Below are 23,947 nucleotides of genomic sequence, written 5' to 3' on the forward strand. Positions count from 1 at the left end.
AGACACTGGTTCCCGTTTCCTGAGGGTGCCTGACCCGACTGACGCCCAAGTGTGCGGATCAGTGGAGCACTGGTGGCAGGAGAAGCTGATGTTGACTGGGCCTCACCTGGCTTTGGGGGCACTTATGAGAGTCTCATCTCGGCATGACCCTCAGTGCCCTTCACGATCGGTCGGCCACACGCCAGGACTCCTCCGGGCTTCCGGTCCCTCCCAGTTCAGCCCTTAACGCTATAGGGCAAAGTGAACAGTGTGCCCGGGAGGAGGAAGGCACCATTGGACTGCAGGTCCTGGTGCCTGGATGTGGGGCCAGGCTCCGTGCCCGTCTACCTCTGCGAGGAGGAGGCCAGAGCTACCTCACAATGGAGGCTGCCCAGCCAATAAGGATGCAGTCCCAGGATGCAGGTGTGGCCCAGCCCAGGGCGGGAGTGAAGAGTGGCTCTTCCCGGGCCCCAGTGCTACCTGCTCAGAATTCCTGTACAGGAAGGGTGTGTGGACTGTGCCTATTTGGAATGGAGTACAAAAGTAAACTTAAAAAAAATCATTTATTCAATAATATCTATCTGTCTATTAAAATATATCTATTGGGCATCTAAGATATACTAGGCACTGTTCCGCCTGCTGGGAATATATTAGGGTAGAAACATACTACAATCTCTGCCCTCATGGGACTATAGTCTAGTGAGGAGACAGATAATAAATATGTCAAGTATGTATTGTTGGTAATAAGTACTATAGAGAAAAATGATGCAGTAAAGGGGAATGGGAAGGGCTGGCTGGGGGGAGGGTTGCAATTCTTTTTTTTTTAAATAAGTTTTTAAAAATGTTTATTTATTTTGAGAGAGTGTGCATGCATGAGTGGGGGAGAAAGAGAGGGGGAAAGAGAGAATCCCAAGCAGGTTCTGCATTGTCAGCACAGAGCCGATATGGGGCTCAAACTGACAAATTGTGGGATCATGACCTGAGCCGAAATCAAGAGTCAGATGCTTAACCAACTGAGCCACCCAGACACCCTGGGGGGGGGTTGCAATTCTAGAGTGGGTGGTCAGAGAGAGCCTCACTGAGAAAGTGACACCTGGGTAAAGGGCTGAACGGGATGAGGGAGCATGCCTCATGTATGTCTTGGGTGCGAAACTTAAAGCAGAGGGAAGAGTAAGTACAAAGGTCCTGAGGCAGGAGAGGGCCTGGGTGTTTCGGGAATGGTAGGAAGGCCATGTGGCTGGCTCAGCATGCACGGAGGAGAGGGGAGATAAGTAGAGTGGGCATATGTCTGGTTTGCCCAGGACTGTGTTGGTGTGTGTTTATTGCCTGGACATAATTACCAACAGTGCCTCTTTTCTGGTTTGGATGAGAAATTACATGGTCACACCAGAGATGCACTTAACATAAGTGGAAGTAATGGAAGGGGGTGGAATGGGACGGGCAGGAACTTGTAGGCCACTGTAATGCCTTTAATTTTTACTCTGAGATGAGGAATCATGGAGGGTTTGAGAAGGGAAGTGAAGTGACTTGCATTTAACAGGATCTCTCCAGGCCATTTGTTGGGAGCAGATGGAAGGAGGGCAAGGGCCAAAGCGGGGAGATAATTAGGAGGCCACTGCAATGAGCCCAGTGCTAGTCAACAGTGCGGTTTAGACCAGGGCGGTAGCTAAGGGATGATAAGTGCCTGAAGTCTGGGTACTTTTATTTTTATTTAATTTTTTAAATGTTGATTCATGTTTGAGAGAGAGTGTGAGTGGGGGGAGAGGCAGAGAGAGAGGGAGACAGAGGATCCGAAGTGGGCTATGCGCTGACAGCAGAGAGCCCGATGTAGGGCTCAACCTCACAAGCCGTGAGATGACCTCACAAGACCTGAGCTGAAGTTGTGCTCACCCAGCTGAGCCACCCAGGCACCCCAGTCTGTGTACTTTTAAAAGGCAAAGCCTAGAGGATGTGCTGATGGGTGTGAAGAAAGGGTATAGAAGGGTATAGAAGGAGGGGAAGGGTCAAGAGGACCTCACGAATTTTGACACAATGGGAAGGAAGGAGTTGGGGCATGCAAGCCTTGTTTCAAAGACGCACTTGCGGGCACGCCGTACTTGGCTTGTTCATTCGCGATGGTCTAGACAGGCTATGTATGAAGATCATGGCGGCCAGGTGCTGCCCATGGCAACTGGGTATGGCCGCAAAATCGACTCTTAGGGCTTCTCCCTTCCTCTGAATGTCGAATGAGACTTCTCCCTCTGATGCGCTAAAGTCTTGTTCTCGCATTGAGAATTCCCTTCCCCTACAGCATGTATTCGCTGCTTTAATACTTCTTAGAGTATGCCTACCCTGTCAGGCACTGCAAGCTAGCAAGGAGCACTTTCAAGGAGTCTGCGTTTCAGTGGAAAGTAGGGAGAGGACACGAAACCAGAAAACTAGACAGTGAGAGGTTATAACAAAAGCCATGCTCATTTTAAAGCAAGCAAAACACAACTCAAAACTACCAAAAGAAGACAGAATCACCGCCACCATCCAGGGAAGACAGCTGTGAACACTTGGATGTGCTTTGTTCACGCACACGTGAGCACTTGCACACAGCTCGCCACCAACTTAATGCGTAATAAAAAAACCCTGTGATACATGTAACATCGAATTGACCCTCTTAACCATTTTTAAGTGTGCAGTTCAGTAATGCTAAATGATCCCCAGCCTTGTGCAACCGATCTCCAACCCTCTTTTCTTCTTGCAGAACGGAACGTCTGTACCCATTCAACAGCCGCCTGTTCCACCCACCAGCCCACCCCCGCCCTTCTGGGTTTTTATGAGTCTGACTACTCCCAGTACCTCATAAAACTGACACAATGCATCATTTGTCTTTTGGTGACTGGCTTGTTTCACTGGACACGTTTTTGCTCTCTTTCATTTTGACCACCACCATTTGCGCCCTCTCTTGGGCCCTACAAAGGTGTTGTGCACAACTGTGTGAGTCCTAAACCCAACTGTCACTGCATGCTTGATCACCCACAAGTCACTTCATATCTCTAAGCCTGTTTCCTTACCTGAAAATAGGGACAATGACAGTACATACCTCATAGGGTGGTTGTAAGGATTAATCGGGAGATAATCCCATGTAAAACACAGTAAGCGCTCAGTGAGGGAAGGAAGAAAGGGTTTTCTATGATTCTTGATTCAAGCACAAGCTCTGAAACTTAAAAGAATCAGTTGGGATGAGGAGAGGGTGGAGAGCCTGTGTGTGTGTGTGTGTGTGTGTGTGCAAACCAGTACCAACAAACAAACAAAAAAACCCCTTAATATCCTCACACTCAGACACAGTTCTAATACTTGGCATTTTTTAGTGTTGCTGACAATGACTAACGAGTCTCACTAGCTTACTTTGATCAGTTACATCTATGTTACTAAATTTTTTTTTCTTTAAAAACATTTTTTTTAACATTTATTTATTTTTGAGAGACAGACAGAGACAGAGCATGAGCAGGGGAGGGGCAGAGAGGAAGACACAGAATCTTGAAGCAGGCTCCAGGCTCTGAGCTGTCAGCACCGAGTCTGACATGAGGCTTGAACTCGCGAATCGCAAGATCATGACCTAGGTTGAAGTCGGACACTTAACCGACCGAGCCACCCAGGCGCCCCTAAATTTTTTTTTTTCTTTGCAAAGTTGAGCTTTAGCCAGATTAGCCTAAGTGATAAGATTAGCCTGAGCATCTTACACTGTAGGGGCTTGTGCCTGGACAAGGAGTGTGACAGTTCTTTAACAACAGGACAATCTTAAACTTAGCAAGGTTGGTTGGGGTGATGGTGGAATATGGTGGGAGAGGCGAGCTCAGAGAGAGGAAGAACGCTTCGCCGCAGCTCTGAGCCAGTCAGTGGGAGGGCTTTGGGTCTGGTGATGAAACAGAGAAGTACAGGGTGGAAGTGATGAGCCAGCTCCCTGGCCAGGTAGGTTGTGTACCATTGCATAGGCTAAGGGTGTCCTGCCTCCCAACAGGAACTCTGCAGACAGACTATGGGATGTGGGCGTGGCCTGCTGGCCCTCCTCCCACCTGAGCAAGGCTAGTGCTCATGAAGTACCTTCTTAAAGTCTAGCAGGTAGAAAGTAACACACAAAAGGAGCAGACCAGGATTTAGGAATTAGGGCAGACACTCCCCCAATATCTTCCCTAGGCCATATAGGGAGGATCACAGTTGAAAAGAAGCAAGAAAGGGCCTTTCAAACACTATCTTGAAACGAAGACTGAAACAAGCATGGGTCATTCCCATAAATTACAGGAAGTCCAATGGGAAACTCTCTCCCCTGGGACTATAGACCTGCCTCTAATATCTACTCAGTTATTTGGGGGCACTTTCCCAGTTTTAGTAATTTTAGGGATGAAGGAGCAAACGCTACCTGGAAGGTTGAGCTGGTGTTTCAGGTTGGCTGGCTCTTGCTGTCAGCTGAGTGCATACATGAGAAAAGGCCCAGGACTGTCAAGGAGGCAGGTCGGAGTGGAAGGAGGGAAAGGTTCAGTGTCAGGAGACCCAAGTTTTACTCAAAATCCAGTTTGATGGCACCACCTGTGGAAAGCCATACTTTGTCCTCAAGAGCAGTTAGTATCCCTCTGCCCTTATAAGGACCCGTTATGGTATCGACTTAGGTGATTACCTATAATTCTTCCCCCCTTGCCTCCCCCCTGGTGAATAGTAAATTAGCTTTTTTGAGGGCAGGGATGCTTTCTCACTCATTGGTATATCTCCTTTAGAGTATCAGTTAACTTTTGCTGCATAAAAACTCCCACTTCTTATGGCTTAAAACCACATTTATTATTTCTCACAATTCTGTGGATCATCTGGGCAATTCTTACGACTTGGGTCAGCTTGACTGGAGCTGGATGTAGTCTAGGAGGCTTCCCTCATGTGTCAGAAGTTGGCAGGCTGGTTGATCTGAGGGATGGGCTCAACTGGGATGATTCGTTTCTGTGCAACATGGCTTCTCATCCTCCAGTAGGCTAGCTCAGGCTTCTTCCACTGGTGGATCTTCACCCCATAGCGTAGGGAGAAATGAAAGTCCTGATGCACAAGCCATCACCAAATCTCTGCTTGCGTCACATTTACTGATGTTCAACGGGCCCAAATAAGTCACAAGGGCAAGACCAGATTCAAGGAGTAGAGACATGGATTTCACCTCTTGATGGGAGGAGCTGCAAAGTCACATTGTCAAGAGGAATCTGTGGCCATTTTTGCAACCTACTATAAGAACCTTGAACTATGCTTGACACACCGTAGGGAGAATGCTTGTTGCAAGAGTTAAGAGGTAAATAATGCCAAATACTGTAATGGCATTATCCATTCCCCTACCCCATGCCATTGGCACATCAACTTCCCCATGCCATTGGCACATTGGCATATCAACGTTGGACCTCTTTGCCCTACCCATTTTGACACAGGAGCCATGCATACCTTATTGGATTATAGGTTCTGTCCCCTAGTCTTTGCTCATTGAACAGATCTGGAAAAGGGGAAACCCTTGGTCTACCAGATCAGGGTCAGCCTTAGCCAGCTGCACGTCCTTCTGCCAGTTGCTGTCACTTGGTTTCCCCCTGGTGGCTTCTTCGTGCCTAGCACCACTCAAGGTGACGTGAATTGCCCAAAAGTTGGATGGAATCAAGAGCCTTCCATGGGAGAGCTCTCGACTTAATGGAAAGCTAGAGATGGAAAGAGAAGGAATAACAGAACCAAATTTTTAAATTACCATCTAGACCCTGTAGCCAGTGAGTCTTTGCTTGTTTCACCATGACTTGGCCCAGAAAAAGGATAAAGCGGTAAAATAAAGATAGTGCATATAAAAGATATCCACATCAGTGTAAGTCAGGCGCTGGTGGGTACGGGACAGTGCCATGTTCACTGAATAAAAACGGTAGAGTTGGAAAAGGTGAGAGGGCCTCCCGAGAGGATCAGCTCGTCCAGGGCCTGGTAGGTTCCTGCCACAAAGCCTGCAAAGCCCAGGATGCTGATCAGGGCGTCCTTGGCGATGGTGAGGGGGCTCATGCCCTCTGAGTAGTAGGTGGTGATCTCCAGGAGGGGCGGGATGATGAGGGCCAGGGCGCTGCTGCTCACGGACCCCACCAAGGAGAGGACCAGGTCCAGGCGGGGGACGAGGATGGCCAAGGTGCCTGCAGGAGATGATATGCGATGCATGGATTTTTGGGACTTAGCCAAGTTTTTCAAGTTTGGTTTTAAAATCCTTTTGTTAAAACACAAACCAGTTGTTTCTCGCATTTAATTGCATAAGTAAAACATCGAAAGTCCTGTAATACTCTGATCATATTCACTAGAGGTTACACATTAAAAATCTGGCGTGTCTCAGGGCCCCTGGGTGGCTCAGTCACCTAAGTGTCTGACTCTTGACCTCGGCTCAGGTCATGATCTCCCGGTTTGTGGGTTCAGGCCCCACATCAGGTTCTGCAGAGCCTGCTGGGGATTTCCCTCTTACACACACAAAATAAATAAACTTAAAAAAAATTGGTGTGTTTTTAATGATTTTTCTAAAATATGCATTCATACTTATTGGGAAGAGAAATCTTCCCTCTGCCTACTTAGGCCGGGTGGGGGCGAGGGGAGGCAGAGGCTGGGGATGAACTGACAATGGATTAACCGGTCAAAAGACAGTTTATTTAGGGTTAGGGAACCTTCAGATGAGTTGGCTCCTCCCAGAACAGCCAAAGATAGGGGTCCACATGCCTGTCTCATAGGGTGAAAGGAGTGGGCAGAAAGAGCATCTATGTAAGAAAAAGTGGAAGTTATAACTGGTTCCTATCAGTTATTTAAGGAATTTGTGATGATGGTTGGTCTTTTTTTCTGGTTGAAAACCTTCCAGACAGGGGATCTATAGAGGCTGTACTTCTTCTGGGATCCTCCTTAATTCAGCAATGGACGTTTAGACAAGGGTTTATTTTTCCCTTCCCTGTGGCTGCTGTTTGTTCAAATTTAGTTTAAAATAATTTTTATGCCACCGAGGCACACTTTGAATCCTCCATTATTCAACAATGATTAAGCTCTTACTCAATAAATAATATTAAATATCAGTGCTGGGAACTGTCCCATCTGTTTGGGACGCATCAATGTACAAAAAGACAGAAATTAAACACACACACACACACACACACACACACACACATACCTTGGGAGGGGGGGATGGGCTAAGTGGGTAAGGGGCATTGTTGCACTAGATGCTAACTAACTTGGGTGCAAACTTAAAAAATAAATTAAATTAAAAAAATTTTTAGAGCTAACATTTTAATAATTAACACAACTATAAGCACCTCTTACTTGCAAACAATTAGAATGTGAAATTATTTTTTTTTTTAAATTTTTTTTTTTCAACGTTTTTTATTTATTTTTGGGACAGAGAGAGGCAGAGCATGAACGGGGGAGGGGCAGAGAGAGAGGGAGACACAGAATCGGAAACAGGCTCCAGGCTCCGAGCCATCAGCCCAGAGCCTGACGCGGGGCTCGAACTCACAGACCGCGAGATCATGACCTGGCTGAAGTCGGACGCTTAACCGACTGCGCCACCCAGGCGCCCCTAGAATGTGAAATTATTTATAGGGGAAAGGGGTCTTTAGCTGGAACAAGATTGCAGGGGCTCATTAAAAGAGTATCTTCTCCAGGTTTTACATCCATGTCAGAAAACATCTAACAGACACTAGAAGCTAAGGATTTTGAACTTATCCATTTTTTTTTAAATTTTTTTTTCAACGTTTATTTATTTTTGGGACAGAGAGAGACAGAGGATGAACGGGGGAGGGGCAGAGAGAGAGGGAGATACAGAATCGGAAACAGGCTCCAGGCTCTGAGCCATCAGCCCAGAGCCCAACGCGGGGCTCGAACTCACGGACCGCGAGATCGTGACCTGGCTGAAGTCGGACGCTTAACCGACTGCGCCACCCAGGCACCCCGAACTTATCCATTTTTTAGTAGGATATCTTACAGGTGTGGGCTTCTGCATTCCTTGTTTGACCTGTTGGCAGATTTTCACCAAGAAAGCCCAAAAGCCTCCCCCGGGCCTGCTGTGGAGGAGTGTGGTGTATCAGAATCGCAACAGGTCTGGAAGGCAGCGTTCTGGCTTCCCCTTGTGTGGCCTTGGGGAAGTCCCTAACCTCCTTCTCAGCCTGTTGCCTCCTCTGCAGAATGGGGATAAATGCTATCTATCTTTGTAGGTAGCATGGCTCACACTGCAGACGGTGTTAAAGTTTTAAACTGGTTTATGTCCCTAGATAACAGAGTTAATTGATGTAAAGCCCTTAGAAAAGTTATCTTTATTGTTACTTCAATTTGTTTCCTCATTTGTGCTGATTGAGGCAATGCATTCAGAAGCTGGAGGCCTCGGGAACTCTTATCTTCGAGGACAAAGTCCTTGATCTCTAAGGTTCCAAATGGTAGTGTCCCTGCTTCCTGGGGTAAACTGGGGACAAATCACTTAAAGAAAGAAAACCAGTGTCCATTGAATTGCATAGGTTGGTCTAGTACAGCAAGAAGCAAGAATCTCCCTGAGAAGGAGTCTTAGAATCACAATTAAAAGGAACCTTAGAGCGGTGCCTGGGTGGCTCAGTCAGTTAAGCGTCCCACTTCCGCTCAGGTCATGATCTCACGGTTCGTGGGTTCAAGCCCTGCATTGGGCTCTGTGCTGACAGCTCAGAGCCTGGAGCCTGCTTCGGATTCTGTGTCTCCCTCCCTCTCTGCCCCTCCCCTGCTTGTGCGCGCGCGCTCTCTCTCTCAAAAATAACACATTAAAGGAGACTTAGGGATAGCTGGGGAATACCACACTCCACACAGAAATCTCTGTCATCTCCTTCGCCCCTGCTAAAACACCTGCACAGATGGGGTGCCCTGGATCATGGGGCCTGGAGCATGAGGAGGGCTGCCAGGGGGTGACCGTGGCCAGCTGAAGCCCAGGGGGCACGTCCAGCTCACTGCTGCCAGTGGGAACGTGAGCCTAGGCTTGCCAAATCATTTTGTTTCCTCCCCCGCCAATGTTAGAAGTCTGGATGTATATCAGATCTCAGACATTTTAAATGTTGGCTGAAATTTATACAACACTCAGGCTCAAACAACACACCTCTGCTGTCCGATTAGACTCACTGGCCACAAACCTCTGTCTTGGAGGGTGTTGGCTCTGGACTCAGATGATGTGGGTTCAAATCCAAGTTCTGGCACCTCCTGGCCAATTATTTACTGCTCCCTGCTTCAGTTTTCTCCTTTGTAAAGTGAAGTGTATCATAGTCCTACCTCATTAGGGTTCCTGCGGGGCTGAATAAAATACTATGAAATACGGCCTATGGGGTGCCTGGGTGGCTCAGTCGGTTGAGTGTCCAACTTCGGCTCAGGTCATGACCTCATGGTCTATGAGTTCGAGCCCTGCGTCGGGCTCTGTGCTGACAGCTCGGAGCCTGCAGCCTGCTTTGGATTCTGTGTCTCCCTCTCTCTCTGCCCCTCCCCCACTCATGCTGTCTCTCTCTCTCTCTGTCAAAAATAAATAAACATTAAAAAAAAGAGCACAGTGGCTGGTACACAGTAGGTATTTAATATCAGTTCTTATGATGATGATTATTGTTCAATAAGCTGTCACTCCCTCAGGCTGGACACCTGCGAATCTGATTAATTAGGTACCTGTAAGAATTAGGTTGTCCCTGAGGCTTACATGAGTTACTACTTGTAAAGTATGGTCCTTGAAATACAATTAGTGCTCAAACAATGCTGGTTATCATGATTATCCTTCACCATCTGGCTGATTCCTGATAGCCCTCAGGGAAAGAGCACCATTTTGCTGTGCCTTGTACTCACATGTCAGGCAGACCATGGCGAGGCGGATGGACAGGTCCAGAGGCAGTGCCCAGCGCTTTGACACCTGCAAGGTGGCAAAGGGGATGATGATTTCTGCAGGGACGTAGAACTGCAGGGCGTAAGTGCACAGGATACCCACGATGTACAAGAGCTTGACCGACTGGTACAGCCTGCGGGACAAAGCAGAGCATTGCTCCCTGAGGCCACTGTGCTCTGATGCCTGGGCCCTAGGAACATTAACCTCTGACCTTGGGATAGTCCCCGGGGCTGCAGTTTCCTTGTCAACATGATGGGCAGGGGGCTTCTTGGAGCTAAGAGGGAGTCACAGCAGAGCATGCAGTGAAAACTAAAGAATACAGTATCACGAATTCGAATGGAAACGGGTCATCTCCAAATAGAATCTTGAGCATGGTTACATGCAACACTTTCACAAGCCACTATCACTTGGTGGTCAAGTTTAGGTTTTAGGAACTACAGGCTCAGGCCAGGTACCCCATGCAGGGAGACAGAAGTGTTAAGTGGTGAAGACCAAAAACCCTGGGTCTAAAATACTCTCGTCCCTTGTGATCTAATGTCAGTCCTTAGCAATGCTCTGGATTCCCCCAGAGCTCTTGGCACATAACAGGCCCTCAACAAATGCTTCTAGTGGGTTGAGAGAACTGCAGAGTCCCGAACCCTTGCAGGAAGATGCGGTCTACAAATAGGGTTGTGTGCAGGCTGGGGGTGAAAGTAACCCTTGTTACTTGTAGGCCTTGAACTGAGGCAGAGACGGTATGTCGGGTTTTACCAAAGCCTGTTTTGACCTATGGAGATAGGACTTTTTCCTTTAGTCCACTAATGTGGTAGCTACATCTCACATACTTAAGAAATGAGTGTGTGTGTGTGTGTGTGTGTGTGTGTGTGTGTGTGTGTGTGTGTTGGGAGCCATTCCTTAGACTAACTTCCACATTTCTGAGTTTCTTGTTCTCACTAGTCCTTCTGCCTGAAACACCACTTACTCCATTTCCACCGGTCCAAATCCCACTAATTTTTTTTGAAATTCCCATCTTTTGAGCTATACTGCACGCCAGATATTTTTAGACATGCCCAACTTAATCCCCAGGGAAACTCTGCATTATCGATGAAGAAACTGAGGGTCAGAAAGATTGAGGAAATCACCCATGACCACAAGCTAGAAGGTGGCGCAACAGAGACTTGGGCCCATGAGTGACAGAGTCGTCCTTGTCTGGACAGAGCTGCCTTGTTGGACAAAAAGATTCCCGTTCTGGTGGATTTCTTTCCTCAAAGGTTCCCAAAGCCTCTTTGCTGCTCTGGAGGGCTCCTTTTTCTGTTCCATTTGTGTCTATACACTACCTATCCCTCCCCCATCCTCGCTGGATCACGAGCTGGGGCAGGTAGCGAAGTTCAAGATCTTAGCCTACTCAGTCGGTGCCTCCCAGCTCCCTCGTGCCTAGACTGGCGTCTCCACCTAATTGGCATGCAAGAAATGCTTGATGCATGACATTATCAACTTGAGAAAGGGGCCTCATTTAGGTAAATGAAGCCTCCAAGTGACCCTTAAAAAGACAAGCCCCCTGTCATTAATGACCTGCCTGGGTGTGGGAGACAGTGCCACACAACGCGATATGGGTTCATGTGTCTATTTAAATCCTGGCTAAGTCTGGGTCAGCTAACTGTTGCATGAATTGGTTGCATTTGAACATAAAATGTTCACAGTGGTCGTCCCAAATTGGTCCTTGCTTCACTACTTTTTTCTCCTACTCTGACCGGGAGGATGTATACCCTTGGCTGTGGCAAGGAAGGCTTGGTAGCATAGGCCTTAGGAAGTGTCGCTGGAAATGAGCATTGCTGCCCAACGACTCCTTTCTCTGCCTCTTATTCTCCCTGAGGGCCCCTCCCTTCTCTCCTTGGGTGGCCAAGGACTGTCACTTCTCTCTCTTCCTAAATCCTGTCCTCCATACTAAAGCTATCAAGGCCTCGCTCAACACGGGAGGCTGTTGTTCAAAGAGGAGCTCCCTGGACAGAGAAACCAGAACCCAGGGTGCCAACGACAGTTCTGCTTCTCGCTGTGGAGGCCCTGTAGGCCTCAGTTGCCATCTGTGGAAGGCAGGAGGAAGTAACTCACACATTTCTACCCGGCCCCACGTCCCCCCCACCTGAGGGCCTGTGAAGTTACCAGCAGTTGGGTAGGTTAAGGGTTATGCTGGCCTTGATGTCATTTCCAAACCGCAGGTAGCCCAGGGCCCCGATGCCAATGTACAGGGCAGTGATGATGGACATTCCCAAAGACAGGATGGCTGGGAAGCGGCGGGCATCCTTCATCTTGTTTTCCAGGGGAAGAACCTACAGAAGCATCATAGCATAAAAAGAGAGAAGAAGGAGAAAGAGGAACATGAACATAAAGAAGAAAGGCATGACACTTCTGAGTATATCCCAACATACCGGAAGCAACGGCTGGAACTGATATTCATAGCAGCATTATTTCCAAAGCCAAAAGGCAGTAGCAACCCAAGGGTCCAGTGATGGATGAATGGATAAACAAAGACGGTATATACGTACGACGAATATCATTCAGCCTCAAAACAAAAGGAAATTCTGACACATGCCGTGATACGGATGAACCTTGAGGTCATTATTCCGAGTGAAATAAGCCGGTCATAAAATGGCACATACTGCGTGACTCCGTTTACATGAGGTGCCTGAAGTAGTTAAATTCAGAGAGTCAGAAAGTAGCTTGCTGGGTTCATGGAGTGGGGAGTGAGTGGTTATTGCTCAATGGGTACAGAGTTTCGGTTCTGCAAGAAGAAAAGAATTCTGGGGACGGATGGTGGTGATGGTTGCCCAATAATGTGAATGTAGTTAATGCCACTGAACTCTACACTTAAACATGGTGAAGATGGTAAGTGTTGTGTTAGGTGTATTTTACCACAATAAAAGACGAAGGAAGGAAGGAAGGAAGGAAGGCCGGCCGGCAGGCCTGGACTCACAAGATGAGCCCTGGAACATTCAGAGCTGGAAGGGCTCTTCAGGTTGTTCAGACCAAGGAGATCAGTGCCCTGGGGCAGCCCCATCTGGCTAGCAGATGCATTTTGTTAGGCCAGCATAGCCTTGTAGACAATTGAAGGTGAATGCCTTTGGGCACAATATCCTTGCCCCATTCACCAGGCCCGCCTCTCCCCTCGCATTGACATATACCTGGCCTCTTTGCCCACATTGCCCGCTAAAGGCATTTGAGTTTGAGACTTCTGATTCTAGCGCATTTGCTGCTTCCTGTCCAGAAGGGGAGGCTGAGACTCGGCTTACACAGTAAGCCGGTGACAAGAGTTGGGACTGGGGGTTCTTGGTTCCCCAGCAGGACACTCCCCTGCACACCACGTTCTCAGGATCCTTTTTCCCCACGTGTATATCTGGCCCTAAGAGCGTCCGAGTTGAGACCGCCTACCTGGAGCCTGCTGGGCACCCCAAGGTCACGTCTATCTTTGGAACCAACCTTCTGGCCTTCCATCCCATATAGGTTCCTCCTTAGGCTTCTCTTGGCTGACAGTCCGCTTCCACCTTCTCCTTCTCCTTGATCAGGCCGTGGGTAAAGCGCACTCTACACACACCATTAGGCTGATCTGTGCTTCAGTTTCTGTATCTGAAAACTTATGTGTTGGAATTTTTTTTTTTTTTTTGAGATTTACATGAGGACCGTAATGGCATACAGTAAGGGCTTAGTAAATGTTAACTGTTCTTGTTTTTAATACTGTGAAGACCACATCTCTATGAAGATGGAGCCTATATAATTCTTATTTTGCAGATGAAGACTGCGGCAGACTGGGGCTGTCCCCCAAAGTTCAAGTACTTGCTTCTATCCAATCTTGACTGTACCCCTCCAGTGCTGGATATATTTATTACTCGGTAGGACCTTAGCATCTACTCCCTTGTACTGTGGACTCCTTTTTTTGTCCTATACGCATCCCAGCTCCATGCAAATGGAAAATGCTTGAGGGGAATGCCATGTCAGGGTCATGGTTGTGTCTTTCCACTTTCCTCCAGATGAGGGGCAGGCTCCTAGCTGTGGCAGGTGCTCAGGAAAATGTCTGGGGGATTATATGGAAAGCGAACAATCCAACCTGAGTTCTCCCACCCTGCAATACATTTTTGTTTTTAATTTTTAATGTTTTATTCTTTATTTTTGACAGAGACAGAGCATGAGCAGGAGAGGGGCAGAGAGAGAGGGAGACACAGAATCTGAAGCAGCTCCAGGCTCTGAGCTGTCAGCAAAAGCCCGATGTGGGGCTTGAAACTCACAAATTGCAAGATCATGACCTGAGCCAAAGTCAGACATTCAACCGACGGAGCCTCCCAGGTGCTCCTGCAATACATTTTTGCTGCATAAATTCTCCAGGCTCACAATGACTTTTTTACTCAGTAGCTGGATTTCTCCTTCTCTCCTTTCTCCTCCCACAATCAATCAAGGAGATAAATGGCCATTCACATAAAGTGGGAAGTCCCTGGACTGGGAGTAAGGAGTGCTTGGTTTTAGCCACAGCTGCAGCTGTTCCCGGCTGGTGACCTGACTCAAGTCCCTTTCCTGTCAGGGCTTAGGCTCCTCTTCTTTAAAGTTGGAGACTGGGCTAGAAGATTTCTAGGGGTAATCTGAACTCTGATACTGATCATCATTAGTATCTAGTAGGTGTTTGATACTCACTGAACAATTACTTCCATCATTAGCTGGGGAATTAGAGTTCAGAGAGTAACCCATGGCTGAAGTAAGATTCCAGCATAGTCTGCCTCCAAAGTCATTTACTCAACCACAGCACTCTGCTTTTTGCCATGAGTATCCAACATTCTAAATATAAAGTGCTTCCATTTCCATTAAGATGGTGTAAGCACGTTCCACCATAGCTCTCTTTCTGATTAAACCTAAAAGCCCTGGGCAGGATACACAAAACAACTACCCAAGGACTCTGAAAAGTATTAAGAGGGTCCCTACTTTTTTGTTTCCTTTTTTACTCTCAACACCACACTCCCAGGGCAAGTCCCCATCACAAAGCAGCATCTTGGTGGACCAGTGACTGTGGTGGTCACACAGGCACCTAAAAATCTGACACAAGCTTTTCTCTTTGAGCAAAGAAACTAGGGGAGGGGGATTTGGGGGTCTATAGAATGTAGGGGTAAATCAGCACTGATATATAATTTTCAGGGTCTAATGCAAAATGATAATGCAGGGTACCTTGTTCAAAAATCAAGAATTTCAAGATGATGAAGGCAGAGCATTAAACCATGTACGGGATCCTTCCAAAGGCAGGTCTCTATGTGATTGCACAGGTTGCATGTCCATGAAGAAGGCCCCGGAAGGAATCCCTATTCATTCATTCATTCGTTCGTTTTTATTTTAGTTTTTCCCTCTCTTTTCTCTCAGTGTTTAACCCCAGTCAGACTTAGTCACAGGAAGTGTGCATAGCACTATAGGGAGGCTAAAACCCTAGCTTTCTAGCCAGAGAACCAGAAAAAAAAAAAAAAAAGCCACTGGAAGCTGATGAGTGTGCAGGAAAACATGGATAGGAGGATGCTGGAGAAACTGATCTCCTGCATCTGTGGGTGAAGTCCTGGGCTCAGCCCTAAGTTGTGCATGTATGGAAATGTGATGTGAAAGATCAAAACATTATTTAAAGAAATGAAAGAAGACCCAAATAAATGGAAAGACATCCCATGTTCATGGAGGACAATACTGTAAAGATGCAAAGGCAATTCAATGGAGAATGAACAGTCTTTTCAACAGATGATGCTGGAACAATTGGCCATCCTATTAAACAAAAATGAACTCCAATGTATAAACATCTTTATCAAAAATTAACTCAGAATGGATCACAGATCTAAATGTACGATAAAATTATAAAATATTTAAAAGAAAATATAGGGGAAAATCTTTGTGGACTTATGTTAGGCAAAGTGGTTTTAGATAAAACATCAAAAGCAGGATCCATAAAACTAAAATTTTGATCTACTGGACGTCATCAAATTTTAAATCTTTTGCTCTATGAAAGGCACTGCTAAGAGAATGAAAAGACAAGCTACAGACTACAGAAAATATTTGCAAATTATATATCCAATAAAGGACTTGCATTTGGAATATGTAGAATTCTTACAATTCAACAACTGTTAGGTCATTTCCAGTTTATGACTATTATGAACAATGTTGCCATTGTCATAAATTGGAAACAACCTAGCTGCTCTTCAACAGGTAAACCCATAAACAAATCACGGTATTGCCCACACAGTGGATGTTCAGCCATCGAAAGCAAGGAGCTATTGATGGATGCAACAACACAGATGATCTTTTAAAAAAAAATATGTATATATATATATATATATAAAGTTTATTTGAGAGAGAGAGAGAGAGAGAGAGAGAGAGAGAGAGAGAGAGAAAGGGCACTCACGTGCATGTGTGCACAAGCAGGGGAGGGGCAGAGAGTGAGACCGGGAGAGAGAGAGGATCCCAAGCTCCGATGCGCGGCTCGAACTCACGAACAGTGAGATCATGACCTGAGCCGAAATCAAGAGTTGGGCGCTTACTCAGCTGAGCCACCCAGACACCCCACAACACAGATAGTCTTACATGCAGTCTCAAAAGGTTACATACAGCATGACCCCATGTGTATGACATTCGGGAAACAATAAAACAACAGAGACAGAGAACAGAAAGAGGGTGGTTGCCAGGGGTCGGTGGGGGGGGGGGGAGAGCAGACTACAATGGGAGCAGCACAAGGGTTTTGTGTGTGTGTGTGTGTGTGTGTGTGTGGTGAGGGAGTTGTTCTGTGTTCTGATTGTGGTGTATCTATGACTCTATGCATTTCCCAAACTTAGAGAAATGTACACCCCCCCCAAGTGAATTGCACTGTATGTAAACTAAAAGTAAACAAAAATTACATGCACAGCACTTCCCTTCCTCAAGTGTGGAAGCACAAACTATATAATAATCCATCATAAACGTGTAGTACTTTCCAGCTTAAAACTCCTTTTGTTTGCTTCATTACATCCTGTAAATTGTATACCTCCGTTTGCCTTGCTTTTAAAAGATTAGGAAACACATGTTGGCATGAAGATAAATGTTTAATAGATGTATTGGGACAAGAGGTTACTTTCTCCTATGTGCACACAGAAACCCAGAAACCCAGAGCTCCCGGCTCCTGTTCAGAAGGCCACCCACAGCACCGGGGAAAGGCTACCCCAATTCCAACCTTACCACGCCAATGCTTTCAAATGAAAAAATGGCTGTTCCAAAGAACAGAGGATAGGTCTTCCAACTTGCTACCAGTGGCAACCGGCTGGGGTCTGGAATTTCCTACGGGAGAGAGAAATGTAGTAGGACCTTTATTCTTAAAGCGTGTTTGGGCTCATTTAAGAGGGGAATATTCTGACAGTAAATCTAAATTAAAAAACAAAACCAAAACCAAAAATGAATGTCAAGAAATTCAGAAAACTTCAAAAGGAAGTAGGCACCAAAGCTGATTTTAACACCACACGATACCGAAGAGCCAGAGGAAAGAGACATTGAGGTATTCAAAGTACTGAAGGGTCAGGACCTCATGATGTGAGTATGGCTTACCAGAATCCTCCAAAAGAAAATCTTACACACCACAGGTTAGTACCAGCCTGAAATGCCCTTGGACACTTGGTATGTACCAGAGGTTAGGGGTGACAGAAAGTGCTGTGTCTATAGTTTCAGTGATATTCTAGGGAGTCCAAAGTAGTTAGATAGATATGAAAGTCCCCTTTTATAGATCCTCAATGAGTTATAAATTGAAGGGAAGAAAAGTACTGGAATAAATACTTTATGTGCCCTGTGACCTGGAATGTGACACCAATTACAGAGCTATTTCTCTAACTGGGCCACCTCAGGAATGGTCTAAAAATGACTCGAAGGTAGCTATCTCATTAAGAAATTCACTTTTGTAGGATTTATTAATATATTGTCTTAAGGAATATAAGACCGATTTGTAGTCCTCCTACAATACTTAACTAATTTGTTATTTTTATTAAATTCCATGGACAAGGGGCGCCTGGATGGCTCAGTCGGTTAAGCGTCCGACTTCAGCTCAGGTCACGATCTCATGGTCCGTGAGTTCGAGCCCCGCGTCGGGCTCTGGGCTGATGGCCCAGAGCCTGGAGCCTGGTTCCAATTCTGTGTCTCCCTCTCTCTCTGCTCCTCCCCCGTTCATGCTCTGTCTCTCTCTGTCTCAAAAATAAATAAACGTTAAAAAAAATTAAAAAAAAAATTCCATGGACAAGATAATTTTTTTTCTTGTGACTTCTGAAAGAGAATAACATCTGAAAGGTATGAGGTAGGCCAAGGGTTTAAATTTCTATGCAGCCTTGTCCAATAAATACAATTAGAAAGGATGGAAAAAGTAGAAATGGAGGGAAAATCAGTATCCATAATTCAACCTCAAAGGCATCATAATTTGCATTGTGACAGATTTGCTTGTGGTCTTCTGAGATTAGTCTCTGTGATAATAGGATCCAGTAGGGGATCCTATTTTTCATTTGCATTTTGCTGCTATCTAACCATTAGAGGAATGGTCTGCAGTTCACCAATCAAGATGTTTTCCTTACAGAGTATAATTTTTTTCAAAGCCCAGAATTTGACAAGTATTGGAGAAGCAATATAAAAGAGGAGATACCGAGAAGAAGGAGACTGCGCAGAGACACCTTTGCGGAAAAAATGGTACAATGGTACTAGGCTGGAGAGTCAGGTACATACCTACCCTCAGGCCTGGCTCTAGGCAGGTATCTAGAGAAAAGTCTCTGCCCACTGGAGGGGTCAGGTGTGTGGTGTGCACTAACCTGGGCAATATACTGGGTGATGATGATCAAGCTGACCAGCATGCTGATGTTGGCCAACATGGAGAAGACGGTCAAGACCCTGAGGTTCCGGATGAGGACCAGCAGCACCAGGAAGGGCAGGAAGGCAAGCATGTAGAGTCGAGAGTCCATGGTGGGCGTCAGAATCACTGTCTCATTGTAATGGCAGTTGTTGGTGGTGACATTAACTGCTTCCACTACCTGAGGAAGAAATGGGAAAAGCAAGGGGGAAGATTCAATGTATCTGTTGGCCACACGATGAGCTTAGTGCGTGGCCCATAATCAAGTCCCTCACAAAGAGCTGGAATGTCTCACATGCCAGGGCCTCACAATGAGTTAGGGTGGGTATCTCTTTTGCTTATAACCAAAAAACCCATCGCTTACTGTTTCTTAATTGGACCAATACTGGCATTCTGAGTGAGAGAATTATTCTTTGTCAGGACTGCATTCACTGCAGGACATTTAGCATCCCTGGACCCCACCCAATAAAAGCTATTTGCATCCCCCAATCATTGTGGTGCACAAGAAACACCCCTCTGCACACAATACAAACATCCCCTGGTAAAGTCAGGGGGAATGGGGGAGAAGAGGGTTGGTACTACCCTCATTTAGAATCAGCCTGAATTAACTGATACAGTTGTATTCTGCAAGCAATACAATTAGAACAATTAGAAACTAGAGTTAGGCAAGAAGAAAACGTAAAAGCAATGACAATCTCAGTACCCATTGGTAGCCAGGGTAATGTCCTGGAATATATTCATCTATGCATTTTCTTGTCTTTTTTTTTTTTTAAATGTTTAAATGTTCTTATTTTTGAGAGAGAGAGAGAGAGAGAAAGAGAGAGTGAGAGAGCACACACACATGGGGGAGGGGCAGAGAGAGAGGGAGACACAGAATCCGAAGCAGGCTCCAGGCTCTGAGCTGTGAGCACAGAGCTCGACGCGGGGCTCAAACCCATGAACCCTGAGATCATGACCTGAGCTGAAGTCGGACGCTTAACCTACTGAGCCACCTAGGTGCTCCCCATTTATGCATTTTCTATACCATATCACAAATTACATGTATCACATGCATCCTTTCCATTTTACAAGACTGCAATCACAGCATATGCTCTTATTTTGAAGTCTCCTTTTCATTTAATATACCACCGCTACTTGAACGAACGATTAAGTCTATTTTTTTTTCTGATCCCTCACTATAATAGGAAAAATGTTTGGCACATTAGCCAGCACTCATGGTCCTCTATACTGGGCACCATTCAATCTGGAAGGCTCTTCCTCTCCCAAAGCCGACACCTTCTACAACCAATATTATTGCCTCTCCTGGCCAAGTCCTGCACATTCCTGCCTCCAGGTGTTCATGCCTCCCTTCTCGGCTGCCAGAACCTCTTCTCCAACCTTCCTTCAATACCCAGCCCAGATGGACCTCCACAAGGGAGACTTCCCTTGCTCTAATAATCTTTTCTGCCCCCACGTATTTTGCCCCTTAAGTTCACAATTAAGCAGCCCTGCCCTCAGAGTGTTGTCAGTGGTGTCCTGACCCAGCACCAAAATACACTGATGCTAACTTTTTATTTTTTAGAACACATTCTACTGAGCCTGCAAACTCTTCAAGTGAATGCTTGCTATGTCCTTAGACAGAGATGATAACGTTCAGCAGACTGATTTCCAAGCGGCCATCTGACGACGTTTTTTCAGAGCCTTCAAACAATCAAACGCTTTGACCCCATAATTTTACCTTAAGGACTATATGCTAAGGAAATAAAGGGGTATACAAACATTGCCACAGATTTTAGTAGAAAAACAAAGGGAAAAAAAGAAAATATCCAATGACAGAAGACTAAGTCATGGCTAATCTGTGTGATGAAATATGAAACTAGCAGAAGTTATATTTAAAAATATAAGGACATTACAAAATGCTCACCAGCTGATACTAACTTAAAACAATAACCTGAGTGGTTGAATTAACAATAACTTTGTTTCATTTTGAAAAGCAATATGGTATGGTGTTCAAGAACTGGAGCTCTGATGTCAAAAGGCCTGGATTTTTGACTGTGCTTCTGTGATCTTGTATACATTATAGTTCATAGCTTTAGTTTTCTCATCTGCGAAATGGGAATAGCCACAGTACCTACTCTGATAAGGCTATGGAGAGAACTGAATGAAGGGAAGCCCATACCATGCTCCCTGTTCCTGACATAGAACAGACGTTAACTCTGAACGCTTACTATTTTTTCCTTCTAATTTCTTTACATTTCTAAATTTCTAAATCATTGACTAAGGATGGCCTTTGTTACTACCCATATTATTTTGCTTATATTGCTACAAGATAACTTCTGGGCTAGATCAAAACAACGTCCTAGAGACAACAACTGTTAAACCGGAGGTTAAGAAGCTAAAGGTAGATAAAGATGGTCCAAAGAATGGGACGCCTGAGTGGCTCAGTCGGTTAAGTGTCCAGCTTCAGCTCAGGTCGTGATCTCACAGCTCATGAGTTCAAGTCCTATGTCGGGCTCTGTGTTGGCAGCTCAGAGCCTGGAACCTGCTTCAGATTCTGTCTCTGTCTCTCTCTGCCCCTCCCCTGCTCATGTTCTGTGTCTCTCAAAAATAAATAAACATTAAAAAAATTAAAAAAAAAAAAAGATTGTCCAAAGAAGATTAGATATCATCCAAAAAGAACCATATCCGTTTTAGGAGAGTTAAGGGTGATTAAGCTCCAAGGCTGGACAACTGACAAAATCCAAGGTTCCTTCCAGCTCAGTTTTAGAGACGGGCTTTGAGAATGGGTCCAAGGCACCTGACCAAGGGTACTATGAAAAAAGTAACCACTTGTAGAACAGACACGTGAACTGGGGGAAGTCTGGGTTCTTTGATAACATCTAATTTAACTTCCTTTGTTGTACTGATGAGGACACTAGGAGCCCAAGAGAAGAAGCCACATTTGCTCAACAACTAAATGAGGACCCTCCTCTTCCACGTCATTTTCCATTCCACCTTCTCTAGAAGACTCTACCTGTTTTAAATTATCAGCCAGAAACACAACGTACACACAGCAGAAGCCCAGCTGGGTGACTATAAGGAAGAAGCTCACGATATGCCTGGAAGAGAAGGGAGAGAGAGAAAACGCGTTATAAAAGAAGAGTTGATTTGTCAATTCGATGTCTGTCCCTAGGGCTTGGTGTCCCTGTACTAGCACCCTCCGTTCTGCTACCTCAATCAACAATGGGGCAGTAAGAAGTGAGGTAACGACAGTTCTTTTTAAAAAATGTTTCTCGGGGCGCCTGGGTGGCGCAGTCGGTTAAGCGTCCGACTTCAGCCAGGTCACGATCTCGTGGTCCATGAGTTCGAGCCCCGCGACGGGCTCTGTGCTGACTGCTCAGAGCCTGGAGCCTGTTTCCGATTCTGTGTCTCCCTCTCTCTCTGCCCCTCCCCCGTTCATGCTCTGTCTCTCTCTGTCCCAAAAATAAATAAACGTTGAAAAAAAATTAAAAAAAAAATGTTTCTCAACCATCCTCACACTCTCAGCTCAGCAAGTGGTGAGATTCTTCATGGTTAGGAACCTCCCCCATCCCTGGCTCTGTGGCATTCCTCATAATCGATACTAAATTGATGTAGGGCAGTAGGCACCACATTTTTAATTAGCTATCACTAACATTAAAATTTTTTCCACCAGGTGCCAGACACCTCATTAGGCTCTGAGGAAACACAAATAACACATGGCGCCCTCCTCTAGGGGTTCATAGAGTCGTGGGTGAGATGGACAAAAAAGAATATGGCACCAAGGGCCATGGTGAAAAGGACACTTTCCCCAAATTATAGAGCAGAGAGCCTTCCTAGAAAAACCAATACCTCAGCGGGAATCCCTTGGGGAGGGGAAGAAAGAGAGATATTTTTTTTTTTTATTTTTTTTTTATTTATCTTTGGGACAGAGAGAGACAGAGCATGAACGGGGGAGGGGCAGAGAGAGAGGGAGACACAGAATCGGAAACAGGCTCCAAGCTCTGAGCCATCAGCCCAGAGCCTGACGCGGGGCTTGAACTCACGGACCGCGAGATCGTGACCTGGCTGAAGTCGGACGCTTAACCGACTGCGCCACCCAGGCGCCCCAAAAGAGAGATATTTTAAAAAAGAAGACGAGGAGGAGGAGATGGAGAGGAAGAAGTGAGGAAAGCATTTCAGCAGAGGAATTAGGCAGATTTCTCTGGCCGTGTGGAATCCATTGGAGGGGGCAAGACTCAGGATGGGAAGACTGGATAGGAGATTCTTACCAGAACAGAGGTGTCCAGCAGCCTGGACAAAGACAAAGGCATTAAAGCATTTTAAGGCGGACCAGGGATCTAGAACTTAAATAACCTATTGACAACCTACATCTGGGGGAAAGGGAAAGGAAATGATGAAAGGCGACTGATGGGCTTTGGCTCAGACAACAAGACGAACTGGAAGGAAGGAACAGGTTTTAGGAGAAGGGCATGAATTGACACATTCAGTAACTGAATTATTGAGTCTGAGGTTCCTAGAAGAGACATTCAGGAGACCACTCATATAGACAACTTATATATAAGGAGACCCTTACATAGGGTCTGGAACTGCTGATTTGTCAGTAGTGGATAAGGTCTTGAGAAGGCAGGTCAGTGCTGGGGAGTGTGTGGGGGGAGGAGAAGAGACGGCAGAGTTCCAAACCCTAGAAAACACCAATATTTAAAGGGGAGACAGAAACAAAGGAGCCTGCAATGAAAGCAAAGGACTGGCCAGAGAGGTAGGTGGGAAACTAGGAGTGGGGAGAGGGTTTAGTAGCAGCCAAGGGAAGAGAGAATGTTTGAAGAAGAGAATAGCCAATTGTACCCACGCTGTCGAGAGGCTCTCTAGGGCAAAGAAGGTGCAATAAAGAGGCCTTTTAGGACACTGGTGGAAAGAGCGTCAACAGAAGTGTAAGGACAGAAAATCTAGGTGACCCACGGAAGTGGTGTGAACCAGATGTACGGAAGCAAAGTCAGAGGGTGTGCTGTTCTTTCACGGAGCTAAGTGTGAGTCTGGGCTTGATGGGCCCATTCCTTCCATTCATCACTGTAGACCCATTGCCTAGAACACATCCTGACACACTGCAGGCATTCAGTACATATCTGCTGAAAAAGCAGCTGCTGAATGTAAGATAGGACGGTTGCTGGAGGATGGCGTGAGGTCCAGGAAACTTTATGAGTTTATTTCATTATTTTTAAGATGGCAGTGCATGAGTGCATTTATTTTTTTTTTTCAACATTTATTTATTTTTGGGACAGAGAGAGACAGACCATGAACGGGGG

General features: G+C 45.9%; 1 protein-coding gene across 6 annotated transcripts in view; it reads right to left on the reverse strand.

Moving 5' to 3' along the window:
- Positions 1-25: 25 nt before the first annotated feature.
- The window catches only part of SLC36A2 (solute carrier family 36 member 2), a 34,262-nt gene continuing 10,340 nt past the window's right edge, over positions 26-23,947 (reverse strand). For 3 of the 6 annotated variants that reach the window (XM_040498133.1, XM_040498108.1, XM_040498123.1), the window contains 6 exons: positions 21,661-21,745; positions 18,631-18,849; positions 17,030-17,128; positions 11,975-12,141; positions 9,799-9,968; positions 4,758-6,128 (listed from right to left, as the gene is read on the reverse strand). In XM_040498133.1, the coding sequence (XP_040354067.1) occupies positions 5,857-6,128; positions 9,799-9,968; positions 11,975-12,141; positions 17,030-17,128; positions 18,631-18,849; positions 21,661-21,745 (1,012 nt within the window). In that variant the 3' untranslated portion in view covers positions 4,758-5,856. Of the gene's footprint in view, positions 501-3,594; positions 4,534-4,757; positions 6,129-9,798; positions 9,969-11,974; positions 12,142-17,029; positions 17,129-18,630; positions 18,850-21,660; positions 21,746-23,947 lie in introns of those variants that run through there. The other 3 variants (XR_005797714.1, XR_005797713.1, XM_040498144.1) reach the window with 3 other exon arrangements.

This window comes from Herpailurus yagouaroundi, unplaced genomic scaffold (assembly GCF_014898765.1).
Source record: "Herpailurus yagouaroundi ecotype Mexico unplaced genomic scaffold, PumYag 29, whole genome shotgun sequence".
NCBI lineage: Eukaryota > Metazoa > Chordata > Mammalia > Carnivora > Felidae > Herpailurus > Herpailurus yagouaroundi.